Raw genomic sequence first — 27171 nt, 5'->3', positions numbered from 1 at the left:
GGTCCTCAGCCAGCTTCTGCTGTAGCCACATCCAGGAGAGACTGTGTGTCCCCCAGGCTTTGCTTAAATGAGAGCTGAGCCTTTGTTCAGTATCAACAACGTTTGTCAGAGACAGCTTAAGATGTGCCCCTTATACTCATGTTTGTGCTGTCCTAAATCACCTCAGTGTGTAGCTCTGAGCTCTGCTCCCATTAGCAGTTCTTCCTGGGAGATGTCACAGGTCGCTCCCTGCTGCTGTGCAGTTGGACACTTCATGAGTGGGACTGGCTGAACTCCTTCCTGCAGGTGGCTGTGGTTCAGAGTGAATACTTACTTTGCCCATGGAAGGACAGACTTGTTCTTTTACCTGGGGATTCATGAACCATCTGGGATGATACTGGATATTCCTGTGTGGACAGAGATTGAGAGGATGCCTTCAGATCTGAATTCCCATTTAAATTGAAGGGCAGTTTGATGTCTGTGTTTCTGTGGCAATCCCATTTATAGAAACAGCTTCTAGAACTTTTGCCTTTCTGTCCTGTGCACTGGCCTTTGGAGGCCAGGTTACTTATAAAAGAAGATGGAAGCTGGGAAAGGTGTTTTGCTAGCATCGTGAATCATTAGGTGGGGGAGAGACAGAACATCTAACACTCTGAAGTGTTGTGTAGCCTGAAACCTATTCACAGGAGAATGCTACTTTAAATATATGTCTGGAATGGGAAAAAAAAAAAACACTTCTGAAAATGATGATTTTTTTCTTTTTTTTTTTTTTTTTTAAGAATTAAACCTAACTGTTTAGAAATGATGAATTATTCTAACCTGTGAGTGCTGTAAAGTCTCGTCTATTCAGAATAGTATTTCAAATGATTTAAAGTTGTTTGCTCAAGGTTTGCTTTTACCATGCCATGAATTGTCGTGGATTTATTCCAGCTGTCTTCCACAAATGTCTCACTTGTGATGGATTTGTGCATGGGAACAGGCTGCCAGGGTTTAGTTTTGATACCAAAGCCCCATTTTGTTTTGTTTATAATATCAGTTTGCTTTGCAGAATGTATTGCTGGTTTTTCATGGAGTTGGCTAGACTCCATGTTGGAGTAGACATGCTAGCAACTCCCCTGGGCAGAGTTACTGGACCTGCTTTGCACCTTCTGAACCCCCTTGAGAATGGGTCAAGGGTGGCATATCTGTAGATATCCCGCCTCTCTGCCCAGCGCGAGACCTTCCCCTCACATTGGCTGTGTGGTCCCAGTGCTGCCTCTTGGCCGAATCTAGCAGTCCTCCTGCTACGTGGTTCACAGCAGCACTTCCTAACTTGCTTTAGGCCAAATCAAGTGGATTATTTTAAGACAGTAATTAGACTACTGAAGAGAATCCTGCTGGCTTTTGGGTTTGTCTTTTCCTTTCCTGAAGTGAATGAGGGAGGACCATGAAAGGCTGCTCGACCAGCCACATCTGAAGGGAGCTGGGCTGTTGGTGTAAGGGCAGGCAGATGGAGGTCTCCTCACCAGCACTGCTGCAGCTGAGGGTGGGGGATGGATAGTCACCATGGCTCACTAGCAGCCTAATGAAGTCCTTACTGAAGGAGAACATCTTTCTTTCTGGGCTGCTGAGGCTTGCCCTGTGACTCTACCACCTCTGATGAGGCTTAGTTTTTACTTATTAAGTTCTCATAAGCAGAACACTTATATTTGGTAGCATGTCATGTTCTCCTTTCCAAACTAATCTGCCTCATGCATGGAGCTCTATCATATATATAATCAGTATCACATACTGCCTGATGATCTTGAGGGACTGGGTATGATTAGTGTGTAAAACTTGGATGGCCACTTGGAAAGAATATAAACGGATACTGTGCAGAGCAGATTTATGTAGGGGTTTACTCCTCAGTTCCAGACTGGTAAATAGGGTAAATGGATCCGCTCAGTAAGAGGAACTACTCTGAAACATTAGTTTGCCTTTAGAGCAAAACCAAACAGACGATCAGCTTTCTGACATGCAGTTTGGTTCCTGGCATGGCTGCTTGCGTATCCAGAAGGATACGTTCTGTGGAAAGCATTTGTAATCATTTGTGGGCTTTTCTGAAGTGGCAGGAGTGCATGATAGGCAATGGCTGTATATAAAAATGAAGATTTCTGCATTCTTCTCAAAGTGTTGCCATAGTTCACTATACCCTGGGGTGCTGGAAGTGTCTGAATATTAAGGATGTGTAAAAGAGCAAGAATATGCAACCTGTCTGGGCAAACAGGTTAACTTGAGGGCACCACTGCTTTTCCTGCTTTGAAACAGAATTAACTTAGATGCTCATAATCAAAAAGGAAACTCACCTGTATGTATTTACGTTTCCTATAATCTCTCCTTCTGTCAAGAGTGAAAACAAACTTAGCACTTTGATGTAGATTAGACAGTTGCATGTATTTCATTCTGATTCTTGGTTACGTGTCTCTAGTTCATGGTTGCTTGGCTTTGAGGCTGTGACTAGCACTGTGTTGCATGTTTGGGCACTGTGGTACCCTTAACACACAGCTCAGGTTCTGCATGCTGCCATGATTGTGGTCTGTTTTGCACTGGGAAAAACCCACTAAAAGAGGCAGGGAAATGTTTGGGCAAGCATGTGTGTGTATTTCAAACAAAATAGTCTCCACTGGGTTTAAAAGAAAATGTTTCCATTGCTTTTTAAGCCTGCTTTTCTAAAACTCCTTTAAAGAGCCAAAATAACATCTGCCATCAGGAACACCCTTCACTTTGGCCCGTCCCTGGGAGTGCCCAGCATATGGCGCTCCCGTAAGTCCCAAGGAATGGGCATAGAGTGAGGGGTTCATAGCAGGACTGGGCAGAAGCAGAGCCCAGGGTTTGGGTAATGATGCTCTGAACAGCTTCGAACTGCTTTTCAGTGCAGTCTTTCCTGATGGGTAAATGAAGGAAGATAAAAATTCGTTAATTCATTAAAATAAAACAAAGTTAAAGAAAACTGCTTTCTGCAAATCACATCCTGTTTTCATCCACATTCAATTAGCATGGACTTGAAGCTGCAGAGTGAGTGTCATCCATCTGACCCACCTCTCCTCCCCTCCTATTGACACTGATATTAGGACTATGGGAAAACTTAGACTGCTGGCAAAAGGGGTGGAAAATCAAATGTTTAATGTTTTGCTTGAACATTTTGTGGTTTCTCCTGAAATTCTTTGTCTGAAACAAAGGATGTTCTTTGTTCTTCTTTTGGAGGGTGCTTTTTAGTTGAAAAATATATGCAGTGTCATTGTGGATTGCAGAAGTTCTCTACGAAATCCTCTTTTTCTCAACCTGGAAAGAAGGCCAGTTACAAACTGCAAAGACTTGTTTGTTCTGATGGTGAAAAAGGGCTTGTTGGCAGATTCTTGCCAATACACAGACTTAGAATCAAAATGTTAGTGATTTGGAAAAATCTTGAAATAGAGTAATTTCACATGACCCCCTCTTGGAACCGTTGGAGTTCTGCATTCTTTGTTCCAGCATAGCTCCCACTGAAGAAATACTTCAAAAACAAGATTATGGATTCTTTTAAAAGAGTCATTCTTTGCTTCGTGGGTACAGCACTAAGTTGTGTTTATGTATCTTAATCTTACCCTGATTTATGAGATCAAAACCAAGCATTCATGGGTTTTGTCTGGAGAAGATATGAACTGAGCAGTCGCTGCCCTGCTGAATGCACACACTCAGGCTCTCCCAGCTGGGTGGTGAGCTGCTGTAGCCATGTGTTGCCCTCATTCCCAACATCCCAGCCAGAGGTACCAGTCCCTTGGCTCTCCTCACTGCTCAGAGGCCTGAGGGGTAGTGATGGGCACAGGGGTTTGGCTGAAGGCTGAAGGCACTCGTTGGTTCCCTTTGCAGCTGGGAAAGGGAGGGGTTTTGCAGCCTGGGGTGCAGGAAGAAAAAGGAAACGCCCTGGGAGTAAGCAGGGAGGGTGGTGGTGGTGCACCCAGACGTGGAATGCTTAGTGGCCAGGAAAGGGCACCTGAGCTCTAAGGGCTGTCTGAAGCAGGAAAAATTGGTGACTTTGTGATGTTGTTGGTGAAAGGACCTTCTAGTCATGTACCTTCTGCCCTGTCAGCCAGACTGGCTCCTGCTGTGATGCTAGCTTGTGCTGTTAAGTAGCTGCTTCTTGTCACAAAAGTGTTCCTTTGTCACTTCAGAATTACTGAAACACAGAATTGGCTGTTCATTAACTGCCTTAGAGGAAAATAAGATCTGATTAATCATCATTTCAGCAAATTATAGCCTGTGCTACAGGGGGGTAATGAAAGCAAGCAGTGAAGAGCTGCTCCCTGCAGCTAGCTGTGACCCACCCTCGCTGTGCAGCCTCATCGCCTAGCCCAGACCTGCAGGGCTTGAGGTGCACCAGCATCACTGTCAGGAGTCAGGATGGGGAGCGTAGAGTCCTATTGAATGGTGTGAGGACCACAGAGCAGTGCCCGGAGCGCAGTGGAGATGATGCTTGTGCCTGAAAGAGGTACAAGTTGTGGGCAGAAGCACAGCCAGCCAGGAAGAGAGATGTCTGTTGGCCGTAATTCCTAACCTTTGAGATCACTTCACTTCCTCTTTGTTACTTTTTTCTAAGCAGTTGCTGATCAAGTTCACGTTTCCAAGCTGAGATCTTGAATTCATCATTGAAAAATGCATGTTTTTCTCTGACATAGTCTTACAGAGTACATTATGTCAGGTTTTACATGATGTTTTCAAACATAGCTGGTCTTAGTAAATTATGCAACAGGGAAGCTGCAACTAGCACCTTTGCATTAAAATAAAGGCTAGAGTTTGAAGAAAGGAAACCTCTGTAGATGCATAATGCAATTATTAGAAATCCCACACAAATGTTTGCAGGTGTTACAAGGCCAAGAATGTAAAAAGCAGGTTCCTTACATGAAGTTGCTTTGCTTTCTTCTGGCCAAGATTTAAAATTCCCCTCTCCCCAGCTTTTTTATTTTCTGCCATCTTTGTGCCTTACATCCTTGCTTTTCCAAGAGCTTTGCTCCCCTTTAATCTCTTTTAAGGGCCCTTTCTTAGCTGTTTCACAGCAGCTACAGCTGCTCCCCACATCTGCCTGGGTCTGGCAGAATAGTAGAAACCTCCCCTTTCTTTGTTAAGTGGGATCATTCAGCCTCCCTGCGTAACTTGATTTAGCAGTGTTTGAGACATTGACCATTTTGATGTTGGGATTTAATGGAATTGGCTTTCAAGAAAATAAGGGAATAACAGCTTTCACTTTACAGTTTTTCAAGACCTAAACATCAAGGAAAAGCCCACACCAGACTGGTGCTAGTTGTCAATCACCTGGGTTTGGTGCACAGCACTTAGGACCTGGTGATGTGGTTGGGGCTGGATGAGCAGGAGTGACAGCAATTGAGGGCTACTCTACCTTTCTTCTCCATTGCCTTTTCTGTGCCTGTGTGTTTCACAACTGGTTTAACTCTTCCCTGTGCAGAACTGGTGAAGAAGTTCTGTTCTGTTCTATGATTCTGAGAGGCTGTTATGGTTTAAGCCCAGCCAGCAACCCAGAACCAGTGTTGTTCCCAGGCTGAAAGTCAGAAAGGCAGCATTGCACCAGCTACTAAGAAAGAGAAAAATGATTGCTATTGCTGAACGCAGGACAGAGGCTTTTCCTTCTTTTTTGTAGTGTAGTCTCCTTATCATTAACCATGATGATGATTGCAAGTACAAACCACAAGTAGATTAATAAGAACAGAAAGTTGAGAGGCACCTTTTCACTTTTTTTTTTTTTTTAGGAGAAAGTTTTGTTTTGTTGGCAGAAAACAGGTTGTTTCTCAGTTAGCTGATAACAGCACTGGAGAGGAGTGGATGGGAGTCTTACAGCTCGACCTATGTAACACCTTCATTGCCAAAGATCCTGAACCAGCTGCCCAGGCTTTGCTGGGTCTCGAGGCACCTCACTGAGCCTCACCAGAGCTATCTCAGTGGAGGCCCTTGGTATCAGCTGGTGGCCCCAGCACGGGGGTGGTGGCCCTGAGCAAGGAGGGCTGGCCCCATTCAGTGTGTGGGCTATGGTCCCCTCTGCGGTGGGCACCCAGGGAAGAGGAGACAAATGCCTCCTTGGCCCAGTGACCCCCATCCCAGAGTTTGGTAGGTGGGAACAAGCTGCTTAAGGGCCCCATTCGAGTGGAGCAGGCAGCCCCAGTGCTGCCCTGGCCCTACCTGGGTCAGGCGGCCATAGGAAGGGCTTTGAAATGTGAAGCAGCTTCTTTAGGCACTGGGGAGGGGGGTAAAACGAGAATTAACCATATCATAGGCACATGGTACTTCCCTGCTCAGATTACACTACAAAATCTGGGCAGTTCCTAAGATAGAGCTGGAAAAGGGGATTTGGGAGTGAGAGCAGCACTTGGAGCAGAGCACAGCTGAAATGGCTGGGAACAAAAGGTGATAGAAAAACTCCCTGCATCTGCATTGCTGCGCATCCACAGGTCAGCAGAAACCCTTCCTAACTGGCCATTTGTTGCAAATTTACTTGGAGAAGTGTAAAAGAACTTTGTTTGAGTGCTGGCTTTGCTGTGTGCCTGTGTTCTGCTAGCTGCAAAGATTCTGTCTGGATGTGTTTCTCTGCTTCTGTACTTTGTTTTCCAGATTTCCTTTCTAACTGTTCATCTAAAGCTCTTGCTAAGTTTCTTCTGTTTGATAAAGTTTGGAGACTCAAGTAGATCCGTGTGGGTTGGCTTTGTTAGCACTGCTAAAGCTGTGTCTGCTTCTGGACAAAGCTTTTTGCAGTCAGGGTTTTTTTTTCTCTTCTGCAAGCCACTCCATAAGCAACACGTGTTTGTGCCATTAGTTAGATCTTCATGGGCTTTTTTCTTCCTCTTCTCCTCAGAAGCGCTTCTTACAAAAACAATTATTTTTAACGCCGCTTCTGGCCTTTTGAGTGGGAATTCGGGGCATTTTACCTCACGTACTGCAGCGAAAGTAAGGTTTGTTTTTGTTAATGGAAGTCAAGAAGTAGCAATGATTCACTGTGACAGGCTGAATGTGAGCCATATGAGCCACGCTGCACAAGCATAAAGGATGATTGTGCTGCAAAATATCTCCAAGTAATTTAGATTTTGACACGCTTACCACTTCTCAAGTTGCATTTCCCCTTTCCCTCTGCTCCTGCCCTTCCCCCACCAGCCAGGATCTGATGTGATGGAAAAATATATGCATTGTCCCTGGGAATAGTAATGGTTGTGCTGAAAGTGCTTTGCTTCTGCAAATCTTACTGTAGCAATGAGCGAGCCTCACCACGAGATGATAATAACTCCATGCTTACACACATAGTGTTAAATAAGGACTTGTGTGCTTAAATAGCTCAATTCTTAGATGCTAATTCTCGTAACTGAGTGCATGAGTGTCACCTGCTTCTGTGTCTCGGTGGTGAATGGCCCCCGTACACAGCGGTGCTGTGGTTGCAGAGGTGCGGGCGCTCGGCTCAGCTCCTGGCGTGTGTGACAGGGGCTGCACTTAGGCAGGACCGCATGTCCCCAGGCAGCCTGGAGCCCCGGGCATGGTGCCACTGAGCCCGCTCTCGGGTGGAGGGTTTCACAGTGCCATTTTGTTCCAATTAAGCACTATTGAGCTCTTCTGTGCCTGGTTTATTCTTTTTGTTGTAAACTTTCTTTTTTTACATCTGTGGTTTCTCTGTATGAATGGCAAATGAAGGCTGTTTGAATGTTGACTCCAGTGATACATACTCATAGCGGGATTTTATGTCCAGCCTTTTTATTCATTAAACATCTGCATGTCTTAGCACTTGGATGTAGAAAGGAATAGCAAATGGCAGTTCATTTCTGGCTGAGGTTTCTTCCCAATAAGTGAAAGGCAGGGTGGGGAGCTCTCTGTGTGTGTGATATATTAGTGTACTGTTATAAAATAAGAGGTATTTTAATGGCTCTTGAAGATTGAATTCTGTTCTCTTAGGAATTGTGTCATGCAGATACAACAGACACATGCCAGGGTAAATGAGAGCAGAATTTGGTTTCTCAGTGAGTCTGTTCTAACCCACTGGCCCAGTCCAAGCCTTCCTCTGAAGTTATTAGAAAGGACCCTGCTGACACTGATGGAAGTGGGGATAAAGCCGGGCATTAAGATGGTCTAGATTGCAACATGCCTTTGCTGTCTAATATTGAATGTGAGGTTTTTAAAGCAGCAAACCAAAAATAATACACTGGATACTATTTTTAAGGCAAAACCCCAGCAAAATGTCTGTCATCAGGTTCCAAACAATTCCTTCCTTCACTTTAGCAATGAGCTATCCATTATATGGTCTTAATTTATGGAATGTTAAACAGTTTCTGGCATTACTGTGCCCCTGCAGGAAGAACAGATGGTACTTTTGAATGAGTTTTGCAATGGGATAAAATGTTCCAGGTCTTCAATAGATCATATCCATCTGTAAGAAAGGAATAGCATTTGTGTAAAATAAACAGGGTAGAGTCAAACTCGAAATTCTCTACTGAAGGAAAACCAGTGCCTGTATGCTAAGGTGGGAGTGTGCATTGGAAGGTAATGTGGAAAGCTATAGCTTACCTTTATTTAAATGAACACTTACTTTGGTTAAACATTCCCAATGGACAATCTTATGTACTAGGGCTTGGAAGGCAGTGCTCAGTATATAACCTGATCAGTATGTACTGACAGTAGTCTGAGCGTAACAGAAGTATGTTACGTTTGCAGTCAGATAGATTGGCTATGGCTTCATCATGTCTCCATGCAATAAAGTTTATAGAGCTTTGGCTCTTTGAGAATAGTGTGGAAGCCATGAGCACCCAGTTCCTGACAGTCCTCCTCATGTCAATATATAATGTAGCCAACTGTGCAGAACTGAGTTGAACATCTCCATTGCAATGCCTATCTTGCACCTTCCATGAAAGTTAAGGTCAAACAGAGGATTGGCAACATTGTGAGAAGTTGCTCCACTTTCCTTCTCCATTCTTCTAAATGACCAGGAATTGTTAGAGTGATGGAATCCATGCTTTTCAGAGGTCTTCTGAGATTCTTCCAGTTGGCCTTCTGGGAAATGATTGCTTTCTCTTCACTGGCCTCTGCACTTTTGAGGTCAGCGTTTGCTGAAGTAACATCCCCTTCAGTTTATCTGTCTGTCTTACAATTCTGTAAATTTTTTTTCATATTCTCTGTAGAGTTTTCCTTTGCAAATTGAAAAATCACAGGCTCTTCAGCTTTATCTACCTGAAAATTAGCTGATTAATCATGTAAGGTCCCCGTATGGTCATGAAGACAAGCTCACACCTAGGGGGGCAAAACCACACTTATCAGTGATATTGTTAGGGGGGCATAAACAGAGTATCAGTGATATTAGTTGCCTTCTGAAGTTTTACCCACCTTTCCACTGACTGTATAGGAAGCTTCAGCAGTGAAGTAACTCCTAGAAAACTGAAGTTAAACTGAACATGTGATCTTTGCAGAATCTAGTTCATGGTCCCCTTCCTTTGTTCTAGTCTTGTTCTTTGTACTTTGAATACCCAAGGTCACTGTATCGGCAACCTGCTTTTGGAAATGATTCTGCAAATTTGTAGTACCTTTATAGTATTGCAAATGCAGTGAAACTGTTCCCTCTCCCAGTCTCCAGAATGAGGCAGCTGGTGGGAAGGTCTGGCTGGGCTGCCAGAGTGTGTAACATCACATGTGGGGTGAGGCAAGGTCGTGCCTCAGGAAGCCTCTCTGCAGGTGTCCTTTCTGCTGGATGGAGCCTGTGCTCGTGGAAGCACAAGGGAGGAATTTGAGAGGATCTGGGCAGCTGGGGTACCTCTCATTCAGCTTGCTTTACTTTCCATCGTGTTTGGGTTTATTGGAGTCTGGGGGTTGCTTTTTAAGTACCAAGTGTTCTGTCATGCTGGGGAGATGTTATTTTATCTTTTCCAGATTAGTAATTTAGTCATCTTAATTTTTCTTGTCAGTTATATGCTGGACTGTGCATAAGCAGCATGAAAGGGAGGAGTATGAGCTCTTTCTTCTGTTGCATTGATGATTTCTTTCCCCTTGCGTAAGTCATCTTTACAGTTATAAGATTTCTTCAGATGGAAAATAAACCAGCTTCCTCCCTTTCCAGGGAAAGATTGACCAAAGCATACATACATATATACTTAAATGCACCAAGACTAAACCAGTTGTGTGCACTAGTCAGTGCCACCTTAGTGGAGTATTGTTAATTGCAATGAAAATCAGATTCCATTTATTGTTTGGTTAATGTGTTCTACAAAAACAAGATGTTGTGAATGGAAATATTCTTGTTTAAATTCTATGCACCTCTATAAACTACCATAAAAATATTCAATCAGCACGTTATATTAGTGTGTCTACCTGCAGCTACATATTTGATGCAAAAATAGTGCTCTCATCAGTTGATTGCACTGGGTTCTCTCTCCAGCATTGACAGAATACTTGGGTGTAGCCTGACATGAAAAGCAACGTTTACACCAGCGTGTGCATTTCCGCAAATGCTCTACCAGAACACAGGGCTAGCTTACTGTTCAGTGTGAAAGGAGCTGTCTTTTTCTCACAAAGGTTGGAGAAGTCTGGTTGATTTCTCCAGTGACGACACCTATTCTTTTCTGGGCAGCAGTTAAACTTGCAAGTTGTTATATACCGTAAACCCATAGTATCTTCCCCAACAGAATAAAGCCAAATTCTGCAGTGTCAGTGTTTGTGGATTGCTGAGATTTCTAATGTAGGTGTTCTGCCTTTAGTTGCAGGTTTCCATGGGTTTACTTGTATCTGTTGACGATCAGTAACTTAAAATCTTCAGGAGTATGGATTGCCTGTTTGCACAGCAGATCATGTTAGCTTCCTGTGGTAACAGAAAATGTAGTGTATAACTTAAAAAGTAGACCAGATTTGCTCTTCTAATAATTGTTCCGGTTTGTAGGGTAAATATGGTGCAGAACCACAAACCATTAGAGCACAAGAACTAAATTTGTGTATCTGAGGGCAGAAGTTGGCTGAATGCTTTTAAACATGCAGCAAACTGTGTTGGTGATCTCTGAGTACGTCAGCTTGAGATTCTCTACAGTATACAGGAAAAAAACAGTGCTCCTATCTCCAGGAAATCATCCTCCCCATTAAGGTTACAACTTGGACAATTTGGACCCAGTCCAAAGCTACTGAGATCAATGGAAAGAGTTAGGATCTGGAGTTCCACATGTGCAGCAGACAAATGGATTGTGTGCCTCCCTTGGAGAGCAAAAACATGCCAGGGGAGTACAAGAAATGTGTTTATTTACAAGTTTCTGTATCTGTTTATGTTGGAACCTTTCAGCAAGAATTAATACTAGATAGTTTGCTTTTATGAGTTTCAAAGTACCAGTCAGAGCTTCCATTTTATAACGGCCTCTAAAGAGCTTTAAATCTATGTCAGGTTGGTTATAAATACATTTACTGCCCAGAAGAGAACAGGTCTTATCACTGAAGAAACAAACCAGGCTTTCTCCAGCATGTAATACGATGATCTTAAAGGTCTTTTCCAATCTAGCTGATTCTGTGATTCCATGATGCCTCCTCTGAAACACTTCTCTAGATTTTAATCTTCAATAAAGAAAGGACCATTACTGGCCTTGACATCTCTTGAAGGATAACTAAGGCTCAAAGCACCATCCATCCACATCCTGTCCAGCAGAGAACTGACCCTGTCTGTCTATCTAGACATCTTCCTGGTCAGCATCATGTTTAGTTTATACAATTGTGTGCCACAGCAGATACAATAAAAGATCCCAGGCAGTGTGTGTGGGGGGGTACATGGGATCCCAACCTGCTTGTCCCATCACCTCAAGGACTCGCTGGTTGCTGAGGAGCAAAACCTTCCTCAGCTTCGTGCCCAGCCAGTGGAGTGCCAGGTAGTTTGCTTTCCAGACACAGGAGCTCTCAGCTTCTCTTACACAACTCTTTACAATCTCTGAGGATGACTGAAGAATAACCACAGATTGGAAGATGGGAGGTGTTGCAAGTGTAGCTTGTTAGTAACATCTGGCATTATTGTTGCCTCTGAACGATAGGCTCTCAGATGGAATAGCAGAGCAGCAGCTTTCTGCATTTTGGTATCCAACACACCAAATTAATTCTATTATCTTTTATGGAGAGTTGGTGCAGGACCAGTTTTGATTGATGGATTGCATCTGCGGCTGCTGACTGATTAGCAGTGTGGTAGATGTAGCTTCGTTTACAGGGATTTGCTTTCATTCATCAGGAAAAATTGCAGGTTGCTTTCCAGCAAGTTTTGTTGTTGTTTTTTTTTGCATTACAACTTTTCAAAGTGCTCAACAAATGGCAGGCTTTGATTTCCGTTTGCTTAATGCCTGTGGTAATTAACATTTCTGGGAGAACATTGTAACCAAATGGTCTAGTTTTTCCTCCATTAAAATAATGTATTTTTTGCTTTTGCTAAAGAATTTAATTGGTATCTAGAATAACCCTGATATGAAAGCTCTTTCCTCACCATACGAGAGGAGACTGTTCCTGAGGAATGACACTGCTGCTTTTTCTGGGCTTCGTTAATTTATAATTGGCAATATGCCTCATGGTACATCCCATCCACTTCTACAGACACTCTTCTGTCTGCAGCCCACTGTCTGCTGGTGGGGTGGAGAGAGGGCATGGATGGGAGTGCTGAAATAAACACGGGTTCCTTGTTTTCCCACTAAAGAGTGTCTGGGCAGATAATCAGATTAAGTAGCTGAACATCTTTCAGGGCAGTACTACATGGCTGGATCCTTCCCCCAGCCTGTCTTCATGGAGTTGATTTCTAAACTTTTATGTCCTTCATAGCTTGTAGAAAACCACAGGATTGGGGAATGAAGAAATGGGGCTGAGGAGCAGGAAAGCAAAGGAGTAGAGTATTCAGTGATACTGGTACTAGTTTCTGTAGGGCCATGCATTTCGTCCTGTAGCCATATTTCTTGTGTGAAGGTTCAGTCAGTAGAGCTCCTGCCCATCCTGTCCTGCAGTGAAGCTTCCAGGTCTTGGTTCATTATAGGCAGAAGTAGTGGTCAAGACAATTGTTCCTTCTTACACTATTTATTCCTACTCCTTCCTTCTAACAGGAAGACTCTCTGTGCAGATTAGAGCACAGCAAACTCTCAGGATCACTGTCAAGGGCAGAACTAGCAAATATGGGGGTAATTCCAGCAGTACTCATGTGCTCAGGGCTACACAGGGGCTGACAATGCTGTAAATGAAAAATTCTGGAACACACACTGTAATGAAGATGTCATCCTTGTGACCCAAGACAGAGATGTTTCCTTCAAGTGTAAGGTGGAGGTGAGGATGACAGCAATGATACCTCCAAAACCTGAAAAGGCTACATTTGAGCTAGCAGTTTATAAGAAGCTAAGGAGTCTTCCTTTTCCAGTGGCATCCCTGTGCGCCCAGGCTTCATCCAGAAGAACAGGGCAGAGGATGCCCTCTGTGCATGGAGCAGAGGCAGTGATGGCCTGGTGTGCTGTGTGTCAGTGTTACTTGTGAAGAGGTATAGCGCAGGCAGAACGGTGGGTATGCAGTTCACCACTCACTCAGGGCTCAGGTAGGTGTGCTCTGCAGCTGTGACAGCCCTACATGTATTTTCTCAGCTGTGGAGCAGAGCACAGTTAAGGAAAGGAGCTGGTTTGTTGTTACAGTGGAGCACTCTTGAGGGACAGATAGGGATCCTGTTGAGTTACAAAGAAAAGGGTTTGATCCTGGGTCCGTCTGGGGATTTTGCTCCATTGTGAAAAATTGTTCTGCCTTTTGAGGAGGTTGTCAAGATTCATAGTCTACTCTTAGGAAATCATAATTGTAGGCAGCAACTCTGTGTTGTGGATCACAAGAGGTATGTTGATCAAGTGCTGCATGGAAGCCCTGGAGAAACTGTGAACCGAATTAGTAAGAGACTATAGAGTGCTCGCTGTATAATATGTGGTGTTTTCACCTCATCAGCAGATAGAATTTCACTATTAATCATGACAATGACAAGGCAAGGACATGTTTACCAAAGAATTATTTACTACAAACTGCCTGTATTGGCGTTTTGTTTTGGCTCTCATTTGGAATTAATTGGAAGGATGAAGCAAACGCCTCAAGTTGCTCTGGAGAGTCTCAAATCGCAGTCTTCAGTTCTGAGTTGAGGCTGAGGCGATGGAGGAGCCACTGCTCCTCTGTGAGTAGTTTTGCCTCACAGGTAGGCTGGGGAAGGCTGCTGCAGTTCCCCTCAGCCTTCTCTCAATGCAAACAGTTGTTCGTTATGTCCAGTCTGGCACGGGGCAGTGCACAGGGCAGGAAAGGTCATTTGCAAAGCTGTCAGCAAACAGCAGCCTTTAATTTGCTTAATTCGTGTTTCAGGTGGGGTTGGAATTTCCATTTTCAGCTGTTCCAAAAGGGCTGCCTGAAATAGGCAGGTAGTGCCCAGATGTACTTCTGTAGTGCCAGGTGCTCCAATGTGTTTCCCAACAAAAGATCATCTGTATTGGCCCCTGCATAGGGCAGTGGGGCTCAGAGCAGTGGCAGGACTCATGTATAATGTAAGACTGGATTAAGAAAACAAACCCAAAGCTTCAATCTGGTGCTTACAGAAAGTTCCAAGAGGCATCATAGTCATGTCATTGAGGAAAGAAGAAGTGAGGAGAGGGAATTGCAGAGAGTGGAAATGGGATGCTCAGGTTTTGCATGGCACTGTCCTTGAGGTTGCAGGTGGTTTTCTCCTTGGTGGGAGTCAGCAGCAGCCCTGCAGAAATGTGAGCTCTGGGAAATGCTGGATGAGGCGGCGAATTGGAGTATCCTGGAGGAAGATAGGGAAAGAAAGGAGAAGAGAGAGAAATGTAATCCAGGACTTGAAAGGATACTTTTTGAGGAGCTAGTTATGAGTCTGTAAGGGTTATGCTCTGCTTGAGTTACAGTTTCTCATCAAGAGGTATCTACGTGCTGGGGAGCACTGTGGAAACGGATTTGTCCCTGAGTGGAAAGCGAAGAGTGCAGCTCTTTAAGTAAATGGGAAAAAATCCTTCTCTTCACTCATCACAGCAGCGTGTTCCCATTGACAGTGTTCACCTGAGCTGGGGCTGGCACTGGCGCAGGGCCGTCACTGGAGCTGTGCTGCCACATCTCCTCAGGCTGTGTCCAGCCATGGATGACTGCTTGAAGTGCTGAGCAGCACGCTGAGGGGCATGCTCTGCCTGCTGACAGAGGTGCTCTCTGTGCAAATTGGTTCATTACTTGGGAGCTTTGACAAGTTTTTGTTGGCTGTGCCTTGGGAAACGTTTCTGAGTGGCTGTTGCCGTGCTTTAATCTTTGCCCAGATTTTTTTGGCTGGAGCGGAAATAGCTGGATTATTTAGTTGTGTTTTTGAGGTGCATATATAGTCACCTGAAACCTGGTGGTGTAAAAACCTGCATGTATCAATAACAAGTGCACATGTTTTCACTGGAGAGCAGAGCTGCGTGACCCTGGCCTAGCTGCAAGGCTATGCCGATTCTGCTGTGCATGGAAGCTGCTCTTGCATTGTCCTGAGGGAAACCAGATCTCTGTTGGTTTGTTGGAGGCTCCGTGCTTGTCCTGTTTCAGCTGCTCCAGTCCCCCTGTCCACACACAGCCCCTCTGCTGAGCTCACCATTACCAGGGGGTCAGATCTGGGAGAGTGACCATGACCCAGCAGTGTGTGCTTGCAGCCCAGAGGCCAATTCTCCCTCTCTGCTCTGGTGAGACTCTACCTGGAGTACTGCATCCAGCTCTGGAGTCTTTCAGTACAGGAAGGACATGGACCTGTTGGAGAGGGTCCAGGGGAGGCCACAAAAATGATCAGAGAGATGGAGCACCTCTCCTGTCAGGAATAGCTGAGGGAACTGGGGTGGTTCAGCTGGAGAAGATTCTGGGGAGACCTTACTGTGTCCTTTCAGTACTTAAAAGGGGCCTGTAAAAAATACGGAGACAGATTCTTTAGCAGGGCCTGTTGCAACAGGATGAGAGGTGATGATTTTAAACTAAAAGAGAGGAGATTCAGGGTGGATGTGAGGAAAAATGATTACCATGATGGTCTAAAACACCGGCACAGGTTGCCCAAAGAGGTGGTGGATGTGCCATCCCTGGATACATTCATGATCAGGCTGGATGTGGTTCTGGGTAACTTGCTCTAGTTGAAGATGTCCCTGCTTATTGCAGGGATTGGACTAGATGAGCTTTGAAGGTCCCATCCAACTCCAACTATTCTGTGATTCTATGCCCAGCCCCATGTGGTCGGCATGACAGTGTTTCTGTTCACCTCCGTTCCTCCATGTCTCTTTAGCTCCTCTGCAGTTGCCATACTCCTGCTTATCACTTGGACGTGCTGCAGTGGAGACTGCTAATGGCACAGGACACCTTTCAGTGAGCCAGCTACCTGCCCTATTAGTTTGGGCTGGTCTGGGGTGAGAGGGAGCACTGACACAAGAGACCCAAGACACGATTCTCCCCTCCTTGGCTCTGGAAAAAAAGCTGCCTTCACACTCCAAGACTTCAGAAACGGCTTCAGAAGCTGCACAGTCTGGAAGGATACATCCCAGAGCTGCCCTGTCACTAGTGCTAACACTTGGGTACTTCAGCTGAAATACTTGAGTGATGCTTTTCCATTACTGCACCACATCAGATTCCTATTTGGAGTGTTGGGAGTGTCCTGGAGAGTGTTGGGAGCATCTCTTCCTGGGGTACTGCTTCTGGGAAGGGAGGACTTACCAGAGTTGCTTTTGGTAAGCTGCGTGAGTTTTGATCCCGTGCTACTTGCTCTGTGTTTGTCCCACTTTCAAGTTCCCTGAGTGATCCTCTGGACTTCCAAATGTCCGGTTTTTTAATCTTTTCCATGAAAAGGCAGTTAACTGTAACTGATGGTTTATTGAAAATAAAGCTGAGGAAAACTGCCTGCAAAAGCTATGACTGCTGAAAACAGGCTGATTTTGCCAAGAGCTGGAGTGTTGACAACGCTGAAGTGACTAAGCATCTTGTGCTTTCCATTTGATAAGCAAAAGCAGCTCATTGAGATTAGCTTTATGCTGGAGTTTATCCTACCCCTCTCCTTTTTCTCCCCACCTCTGGTGCCCAGACTGCAAAGGCTGGCTCCAGCCCGTCCAGATTGTGTTCGTCAGCAGGCAGACATGCCGGTCTGTGTGCACTGGATGTTGTGTAAGAGCAGTGGAGGAAACCCTTCTGCACTGCTTATTGCTCCGTGTAGTGAGCAACACTGCTGGTACCTCCGCTGGTGCAGCCATCCAGCCCTTCCAGCACTCCATGAGATCACCAGGTTCCGGACTGGGAGGGTGTGAAAGGAAGAGCTAATCCACTGCCTGGCACAGGAGTGACCAGGCTCAGGGTTTTTTTCTGCTTTTCATACGAGAAAGTTCTCTCACAAGTTTCCATTTTTCTCTTTCATTTAAAAGGGATTGTTTTTAAATGGATATTTCCTTCCGTCCCCTCCCTCCTTCCTCCCTTAGTCTAAACTATGACCACAGCCATTCAGGAGCTGCTGGCAACTCAGCAGACAGACTGCTGGCTGCAGAGAAGTGCTCAAATGCACAGGCTGGTGAAACACATTCGCCTGGGTGTTCAGTGTGGGTGTGCACATGTGCTTCAGACTGCTGCTGGGCTTTTTGCAATGCCCTCACCAATGTGATGGAGAAGAGATGCGATGCCACAGAGCAGGGCTGTGTTTGGTGCCTGGCCATGGACAGCTTGAGCCTGGAGCCCAGGAGAACCATTTACAGCATCACTGTGGGCTGATGAACCTACTTTGTGCACAGGTGGTGATTGCCACGAGTTCATTTGCTTTCCCACAGTTCAGAGCACAGCCAGGCTTGTTCTCTGTATGTGTGAACCTGCATGTGGGTTAATGGACAACCAAAGCGCAAACCCCATGGTTGCACCCAGCGAGGAGCATGCTCCCAGGACATGGCACAGGAGGGGTTGCGTGTGTCTGCCACCTTCTGTCCTCACATCAGGCTGGCATCTGGCCCTGCACATGGTTCAACAGGAGATGATGTGTATCAAACCAGCATTTCTATTTTAGCATCCTTAAAAAGGGCAGTTTAGTGAGGAATTGAGAAGTGGGAGAATAACCGTTGTGTCTAAACCTGTTTGCAGGGGTCTGCAGCTGGTTAAATGGCAGGTACATCTGCACAGCTGGAGGTCAGTGGGTGCTCATGCAGGTGGTGTCCCCTGCAACGGGCTGAATTATTCTATTTATTGCTTTTTGCTTATAAATGGCTGCCTTGCTTTATGCAGTGAACATTTGAAAGAATGCTTTTGATCCTGCAGCATCTCTTCCACACGTGCACATGTTCTGCTGTTGTTCTGCTGTCTCTGAAGCAACCTTCACACAGAAAGATGGTGTTTGTGTGAAGTTTTTGAAGAAAAGTGCCTCCTGTCACCTCTGCTTACCTAAAATAAGCTTTTTGGTTCAGCACTGAAATGAAACCATCTGGAAAAAGAATCTCCTAATAAAATACTCCTCTTAATTTAAAGAAGTTGCACATTTAAAATGTCTAGATCTTCTGTGGGAGCATGCTGGTTTCATCAACATTTTCAAGCAATGCTGCTGAACTGGTTTAATCAAGTCAACATTCTTCCTTTTGACTTTGTTATGGCTTTGATTGAAGTAAATCACTCTGAGTATATTGTTTTGCAAAAACATCAGAATTTATAACTTTCTGGCCCTAAATTGAATTGAAGTAAGCATTTTGAAATTCTGTTCTGTTTCCCTGCCAGGAGACAGGAATATGATGGTTTTCAGCCAATGTTAGTTACAATTTTGGTGGTTGCTGTTAGCCCTCAATGTTCTGTCACACAGATAATGGTTTCATCTGCAGTGTGAAACATTCTCATTTCCTTTTCTATGAATATGTATGCCTATATTTCATGTTCATATGGACTCTTATTTCTTCAAGCTGGTTTTCCATGCGGTGTCTGTGCTCTGCCTGTCCTAGGAATCATTGTTAATGAAGGAATTGAGGAAGAAGCAACTCCTTGGTGTTCTGACCATCCTCTGTTTACTGCTGGTTTACCTCACAGTTTTACTTCTGTTGACCTTGAGGGACTTAGTCCCAGTTCAGAGCACTGGTCCTCCTGTGCATGGGCACTCATGCTTGCTCAGTACACATACTGTGCACAGGACTGGCAACAGCTAAACTGATAGCGGCCCAGTACAGCCCTGCTAATGCCAAAGGGGTTAATCCTCGAACCATAGGAGAACAAGACATTGCAGCACAGTGGGTTAGGGAGCTCCACAAAGGACGTAAATTGAAGCCTTTTGGTTCATGAAGGACTTCATGGGCATCAGGACTGGGGTGACACTTGGGTTATCTTGCTGTAGAGCTCTGTAAAGCTTTCAACAGAGACTTCGGAAGACCTTTATTTCAGATGTGCAAGGCTTAATTTGTAGTGATATCTCAACTGAGCAGTGAAAGTCCATGACATTGTTAACTGTGGGTGAAGGACAGAGCTGAGAGTAAGAAGACTCGATTCTCATTTCGGTGAATCTGTTGTCCTGGTTGTGTAAAAGGACATTAAGGAAAGCGTTAAAATGTTTAATGGAAACAAAGGATTGCAATAATATCTGTTGGTGTTAGACTCCCCTATTCTCCAGAGATAGTGGGTTTTTTACCCTCTTGGTGCAGACACCTCTATTTCACAGCTCCAGCTTTTCATGCCATTAGCAAGTAATTAGCTGCTGCCTCCAGGGCATCATTTGAGCACTGGGAAGGGATAGATCCAGAGGCAATGGCATGTCAGCTGCATGGCTGGCACGAGCACACACACTCAGTTTGGAGGGATGTGCTTTCACAGTGGGGCTCAACAGCCGTGCCTGTGCTTCACTCAAAGCTGTTTTCTCAGTGCCTGAAGTAGAGACTGCTTCTTTGATATGGAAGTTTATGGGGTGGAAGAGTGATGGGTGTGGGGAACAGATGGAGAAAGCACAGGGAAAATGCAGTGCTTGAGAGGAATTAAAAGAGATACTCTTGTTGGGATCATTGCACTAGAAGCAAGGAGCCTCTAATGAAGGAAAGTGAGCCTGAGGATAGGAAAGACTGTGATGCTATTGACAGAAAAAGGATTTCAGCCTTATCGGTTTGAGGTTAGTAGCTTGAGAAACCAAATGTTGAGGGATGTGGAAATGATTAAAAGAGAAAGGGTACAGAGGGACTGAATGAGGCATTGAGCAGAATGGTTGAGAGGTGGGGAGCAGGGACAGGGCTTGCTGCAGAGAGGGGCCACCAGCTCTCCAGCCTCTCTGTGGGCAAGAGGCAAGGGAGCAAGGAGAGGAACCAGAGGGGAAAAATGGAGGTGACCTGAGCAAGCAAGTGAGACGTTGGGCAGAAGAAGGATGCAGATGGGGAGAGGAGGAGGCAACTGTACAGGGGAGGGCAGTTGAGCAGCTTGTTTCACAAAAACAGGGCTGTGCCATGATAAACCCTCAGCTGTGCTTGAACTTCCAGGCATGTTAGATATAGACATAACTGGCTTTCTGCTTCTTGCTTCAGCATATGAGGTGATTTGGGGGTTTCTTGTTGGGAGTTCAAGCTTATGCCTGAGAAGTGAGTGCTTGTTTTGAGAAACCTGAAGGTACAAGCTGGAGGGTAAACACTGTTTCACGGAGGTGTCCTACTTCCATTGTCACATTTACCTTGCAGGCTGCACAGCACCAGGGCAGCAGTAGTTGCCTCACTACCAGCAGTAGTGAGCAATTGCTGGTTGGATATGAAGTGGGTGATGAACACAAGCTTGCCCTTGATGTGGCCTATGGGTGCTGATTATCAGCTGTGCTCAGCTGGCACCAGCACAGAGTCTGGCCAAGGGACTTGTGTGCGCTGGAGTGTTGGAGCCAGGAGGTACCAATGGGAGGGGATGATGGCAACATCCTGCTGTGGGACCCTTATGGAAGAAGTTTATATTTAGTTGTCCTTCCATTCATTATTTTCCAGCTAAAGCTATGTAATAATTACAAATTTGGATTACCTGGAAAAGCTGCTGAAAGTAGGAGAAATTATTAATTCCCAACCTAGATTCTGAAGAATTAATTGCAGCACCACATACTGAAAATTCTCCTCCATACAAAATATTCTGGGTTTGAGAGTAGTTCTGAAACAGTGAAGAGAAGGCTCAGGGGCAACCTTATCACTCCCAACAACTGCTTGACCAGGAGGATGAAGCCAGGAGGGGGCTGGTCTCTGCTCACGAAAAAACAAAGGATGAGACAAGTGGGAACAGCCTCAAGGAGGGGAGGTTTAGATGGAGATGAGGAATAATTCCTTCCCCAAAAGGTGCTCAGGCATTGGAACAGACTGCTTAGGGCAGTGCTGGAGTCACTGTTCCTGGAAGTGTTCACACACCATGTAGATGAGACCCTCAGTGACATGGGTTACTAGTGGCCTTGGCAGTGCTGGGGAGAGGTTGGACTTGATAAGCTTAAAGGTCTTTTCCAACCTGGTTAATTCTATGATTCTTCTAAGCCATATTTCTGCCATTTTTCCTTCAACCAGTATCCTTGAGCATACTGACGCCACTACACTCACGTTAGTAGTGGAAAACCTGCTTTTGTAAGAAGTGTCTCTCTGTGCACCATGCTGGAGTCATTCAGATTGTGGGTCAGAGCTATGGAAACTCTCAGCACAGCGTGTCCGTATCTTATCAGCACAGCTTCCCCTGCCAGCAGCACCCCACACACTTGCTGGAAGCCCAATTTCAATGGGAGAAGTAATCTTTCTGAATGGATTTTCTGGCAGGGTTCCTGTTGTGTGTGTGGCTCATTGTTCGTGCTGATGTGACTACGTTTTACCCCCTAGATTAATGGTTGTGGGTCATTATTTTTTTGTTGATGGGAATGGTTCTGGAAAAAGAATTAGGCTGCTAATCCCATAAAATTGTATAGGAAACCTTTTTGGTTTTAACTACTTTTCCTTGTTAATTGTGTAGCTTTTTGAGCGTGCTTTTGATACAAAGGACACCAGCTGATTTACTTTAACTCTTAAAGTTTTCTGTGGTCAAAGGGTTTAGTAATTAAAAACAAACCACTTCCTTTTCCTCAGCACATTTTAACAAAGTGTTATTATACCAGTTCATTTATGTATTAGTGTATATATGTATATCGATTCTATTCATAGTATAATCATTCACTATTAGGTGTTACTGATGTCAAAAATAAGAGGTACTTGCCAATGGTGGCATATGCTCAGCTGGTGTGAACATCTACTGCATGTACAGTTGAAACTCGAGTGAAGTCAGAGTTGATACCTCTGTAGTTACAGGCCTGCTGTGGAGCTGTGCCAGCTTCTGTGAGCTGAGGATCCGGCCTCTAATCTGTATTACAGGATAGCTAATATGATGTTTAACCACACAGTAACCGCAGTATACAAAGAAGTTCTATTTTAGCACTGCTAGAGCAAAAAAGTAGCTGTTAATGCTGAAGCCTGAAGAACAAAAGATTGCAAAGTAGGGGAAGGAGGCAGGAAAAAGCCTCCTCCTCTTTTGAGTTAACATGTGTACAGACAAATTCTCACGTCTCAAGGCTAAGTTTTGTCTGAGAAAGATCTTTATGATTTGGGTCTTTGTAATTAAACCAAAAAGAGTAATTATCTTAAACTTACATCTGCAGAGGAACAACTGTGTGTTTACTTCTTATCTGCCAAAAAAATCTCTCTCTTTAGCTAGAAAGATTAACAAAAAGGCATTGAAGTATAAAAGCATTCTTTTCATTGAAAATATCTACATTTTGTGAACAGATTCAAAAGAGAGCAGTCAAAACTTTTTTTCTTTTTCTTTTTCTGTTTCAAAATGGGAGCAAGGGGGAAGCACGCAACTCCAAACTTAGTGCCTACGATGCTTGGAAGACATTATGATTAATTTTGTACTTAGGTTTCCAGATGTTGGATTTTGTCCCAACTTTTAAAGACCTCTAATGTTTAACAGGATATGTGCTGAGTATGGTCTTTAACAGAGTTTTCTTTCATAACTCTAGGATCTATGAGACAAGGTAATTCAGGAAAACACTGCAGATTCGGAGCTAAATCTACAGCCTTCTAGGAAAAAAAAACCCCGAAAACATTAAATGTGCAAGTTTGGATTGGAGCTGTGTTTGTTTCGGAAGACTATGGATAGGTATCAAAGCTGGCAGCAGAACTGTTTGAATGCCTTCCTTCTTGTGCTGCTATGGAGCAGCATTTCCCATGCCCAGAGAGACTGCACGGGTGCGGAGTGCCAGCCCCTGGACAACTGCATTGAGGATGTGCTGGAGCCCGGCGAGTGCTGTGCCACATGCCTGCAGCATGGCTGCACATGTGAAGGCTACCAGTACTACGACTGTGTCAACGTGGGCTTCATCAACGGCAAGGTACCTGAGGGGCAGTCTTACTTTGTGGACTTTGGAAGTACTGAGTGCTCATGCCCCAAGGGAGGAGGCAAGATCAGCTGCCAGTTCATGCTGTGCCCAGAGCTGCCCCCCAACTGCATCGATGCGGTGGTGCCAGCAGATGGGTGTCCTCAATGTGGGAGAATAGGCTGCCTCCACGAAGGTCAGAAGTATGTAGCGGGGCACACCTTCCACATGCCCCCCTGCAAGGTTTGCCATTGCCCGAACGCTGGTGGTGAGCTGATGTGCTACCAGCTTCCAGACTGTAACACATTTGCCCTGAACACTGCAAGTCCAATAGATGCTGAAGACAGCGAGCCCGAGAGGCACTATGATGATCCATACAGCTATGACCAGGAGGCACCAGAAGGAGACAACACCCAGGTGGAGTCTCCAAAAAAATACAGGAGTTACTCGTCCCACCTAGAGCAAGAGAGCATCAGCCAGGAGCAGAGTGAGGATTATGACTACCTACCCGCCAGCATTGCTCCTTCAGCTTTGGCTCCGGGTGAGCCAGACTCCGAGGAACTGGCTGCGCTGCTCACCACACCAGTGCCCAGGGCCCCCTCTGAAGTTCGAAGTGCCACAGAGAGAAGTGAGCGAAAAAGGGTGCCCCGCACCACTGCAGCATCGCTCCAGCAACTGACACATAAGGGAACACCAGTAACCACCAGTGCTCCTCCAGGGCACACAAGAGCCACCACTGAGACACCCAAGCACATGGAGGAATTGGAGAGGAAACCAAAGGGAAAACAAGGGGACAAAGAGAAGCAAGATCAGGAAAGAGCCCCACACTCTAAAATGAAAAAGCATGCCAGAAAAGACGACCTAGGGAACAGCCTGTATCTAGGCTTGAAAGAGATGAATTTGACAGAGCCGAGTGCATCAAAATCTTCCCATGAAACACAGGAGGGAAATGATTTCCCCAAGGTAAAGTTCAGTGCCACAACCTCTCCTCCTGTTGCTCTAAAGGAAGACCGTAGTCAGTCATCCCAAAAGCAGTCGCAGACGCTTTATCGTTACCATCCTGAGGAGCATGGGGACCCCAACTCTATTCACGCTAACCCCAGGTTGCCAGAAGGTAAGAACTGCTTCCATTGTAGATGCCTAGAGAACATTTACTCATAATAATGTTGGTGCATACCCACCGTTCTTTTCTCCCTATTGCTCCTCACAGGCATGAAACCAGTTACCTTCTTTGATCTCTGTCAGAAGATGGTTTGTATTTCATTTGACATAATAGATCCCGTTTCACTATTGCCTGCCTTGCTTTGATTTCACAGACCATGGATAGTGTTTTCTGGTATTTGGACTTTATTTCAGATGATGATTTGTTGAACTCCAACCTTTTCTTTCCATTACTTGCTTTTAATTTCTAATCTGATGTTGGAGAAAGATCATAACTCTACACACCAGGATTTAATCAGTTTTCTGCTTGGATCCTCCAATTACAACTAAATGTAATGACATTTGTAGCTTTTGTCTTTTGCTGGGGAGGAAGTGGTACGTTGTGCTTCCACTACAGAAATATTGATAGGATTTCTTGTAATATTTATCCCATGGTTGAAAGGTTGTCTAAGCTGGTTAGTACAAGAACTTGATAGATACACTCAAATACCCCTGAGGACTAGTAGGGAGAAAAAGGACTGCCTCTTGCCTTATGTTTTTTGGGGGCTGGAAGTTTATGATGTTTATGATCAACTGTGGCAAGTATACGTATTTCCTCTGTGCCTCTGGATTCCTCTTGACATCTGCAGTAGGTGTTGATTATATGCTTTATGCAATGCTCATTACTGTAATGAATGCAAACTTCATTGCTAGAAATTAGCACATATGCAGCTCATATTTCCAATTCATTTTTCGTCAAATCAAGAGTAATATCTTCTTTTTCAAGATGTGACACAAAATGGTCCCCTGAGACTCAGATGTATAGTGCTTGCAGTCTGAGTAGAGAATACTGATTACTCCCTAGACAGTGACACTTCTTCCCAGGTTATCGAGGTTGCCCTTCAACATCTTGAGCTGCCTACTCCATCTACTCAAGAAGCTTAGGGGAGATAGGAGGAGAGCAGATTTGCAGCTGGGACTCTAGGTCCAACACAAACAGCACCTCATGATTGTTTACCACACAAAAGATGTGCCAGGTCTGTGATTGGAGATGGTGGCTTTTATCTGTCACTTCCACTTCTGTTTTTGTTGTAAACATTTACCTCAGTTAGTGAGGTGACTTGACCTCTGGATTTCACCAAGACGAGGCTCTACAAACCAATCTTGCTTGAAGAACCTCACACACACCATCCAGTGGGATGCCATTAGGAAGTATAGTCTTTCAAAAGTGATTTAATAGATAGTTCCTGTGCTCCAAGCCTTACCTTTGTACTATCTTCTCTTCATGGATGCCTGTTGTATTTTATTTCTAGCTCCTTTTTGTTATATGAAAGGTGAATCAAACGGGTGAATGGCTGATTATCCTGGGGGAGTAGTGAACTGATTGCAGCATTCCTGTTCATGTAACATGAATAAGAGGATCTGTCCATAACACCTTCATCTGCCCAGTGCAAATGCAAGTGGCAAAAAGCATCAGCCTGTGTGGTACACTGAGTTAATCTGCAGTACTACTGTGAAGCTTAAGCACAAAGCTCTTCTCTGACATTTGTTCCAGAGTCACTCAGATACACGTTAGTGGCAGTAGGATAGTTCCAGTTTGGTGGGATTTTGTAATAATTCTCCAGAATTAAGAAAACTGTCTGAGCCCAGGTTGGACACAGGGGCTTGGAGCAAACTGCTCTAGTGGAAGGTGTCCCTGCCTGTGGCAGGGAGCTGGAACTGAATGAGCTTTGAGGTTCCTTCAGCCCAAACCAGTCTGGGATTCTAGGATTCTATGAAAAGTATAGAAGGCTTCACAGGAATTCACTAAAAATTCAGCCCAAGCTAGATGGCTATTGCATTTGTTCTTCTTATTAGCTGTGTCCTGGCAGAAGAACTCAACTGTGGCTGGATCCCTGATGCCTTTGGTTAAAAACTTGGCTTCATTACGTATATTTTATATATCTCACTTTGGTTTTATATGTAGCTGAGTTTTCATCTCCCAAATCTCTAATGGCTCATATATAATCTAATGGTGGAAACAATGTGGAGGACTTTGGTGCTTAGGAAAGGTTAACTGAGTTTTGATTCTCCTTTTGCACTTTGCTTTCCCCTGTGTTTCAGTATGACCCATGCTGGTTCCCTTCCACTGAGCCCTGGTCTGGTCACTGGGAGAGTCTGTGTCCTGATGAGGACAACCCAGGGACAGCAATAACTGCATCTGAAAAACTGCTGTTGTTAGACACAAGCATATGCAACCAGATGTTACACTGCACTGTATTTTGCATCAGCCAGCTCAGATGATCCATTTAGCATTTTCACTCATGGACTCCAGTGAGGTGCCATGTGTTTGGGGGCATTTTTTCCCCTCTCCTTATTTAGCTGCTCTGAGCTTTTCTGGAACCATCTGCTTTCATGGAATCCCAGCCTGATTTGAGTTGGAAAGGACCTTAAAGCTTATCCAGCTCCAACCCCCTGCCACAGGCAGGGACACCTTCCACTGGAGCAGCTTGCTCCAAGCCCCTGTGTCCAACCTGGCCTTGAACACTGCCAGGGATGGGGCAGCCACAGCTTCTCTGGGCACCCTGTGCCAGCGCCTTAACACCCTCGTGGTGATTCTCTGGGTGCTCTGTGGGACCTGGCCCTCTCTGGTGGTGATCTGGGGCAGCAGCAGCACTCACAGCCCCAGGGAGCTGCTGCCATCACAGAAATGGGCTCTGTTGCAAACCCACTGGTAAGGGGGT

The 27171-nt window shown here is 45.0% G+C and overlaps 1 protein-coding gene across 7 annotated transcripts in view; it reads left to right on the top strand.

The window, feature by feature from the left end:
* FBLN2 (fibulin 2) overlaps window positions 1–27171 on the top strand; it is a 107809-nt gene that overhangs the window by 12960 nt on the left and 67678 nt on the right. For 5 of the 7 annotated variants that reach the window (XM_057404173.1, XM_057404177.1, XM_057404171.1 and 2 more), the window contains exon 2: window positions 22952–24422. In XM_057404173.1, coding sequence (XP_057260156.1) covers window positions 23042–24422 — 1381 coding nt within the window. In that variant the 5' untranslated portion in view covers window positions 22952–23041. Of the gene's footprint in view, window positions 1–6318; window positions 6435–17721; window positions 17745–22951; window positions 24423–27171 lie in introns of those variants that run through there. The other 2 variants (XM_057404174.1, XM_057404176.1) reach the window with 2 other exon arrangements.

This window comes from Pezoporus wallicus, unplaced genomic scaffold (genome assembly GCF_028554395.1).
Source record: "Pezoporus wallicus isolate ANWC-B61680 ecotype Strahan unplaced genomic scaffold, APGP_CSIRO_Pwel_v1 contig_5935, whole genome shotgun sequence".
NCBI classification, from domain to species: Eukaryota; Metazoa; Chordata; class Aves; order Psittaciformes; family Psittacidae; genus Pezoporus; species Pezoporus wallicus.
This window is presented reverse-complemented; position numbering and strand designations above follow the sequence as displayed.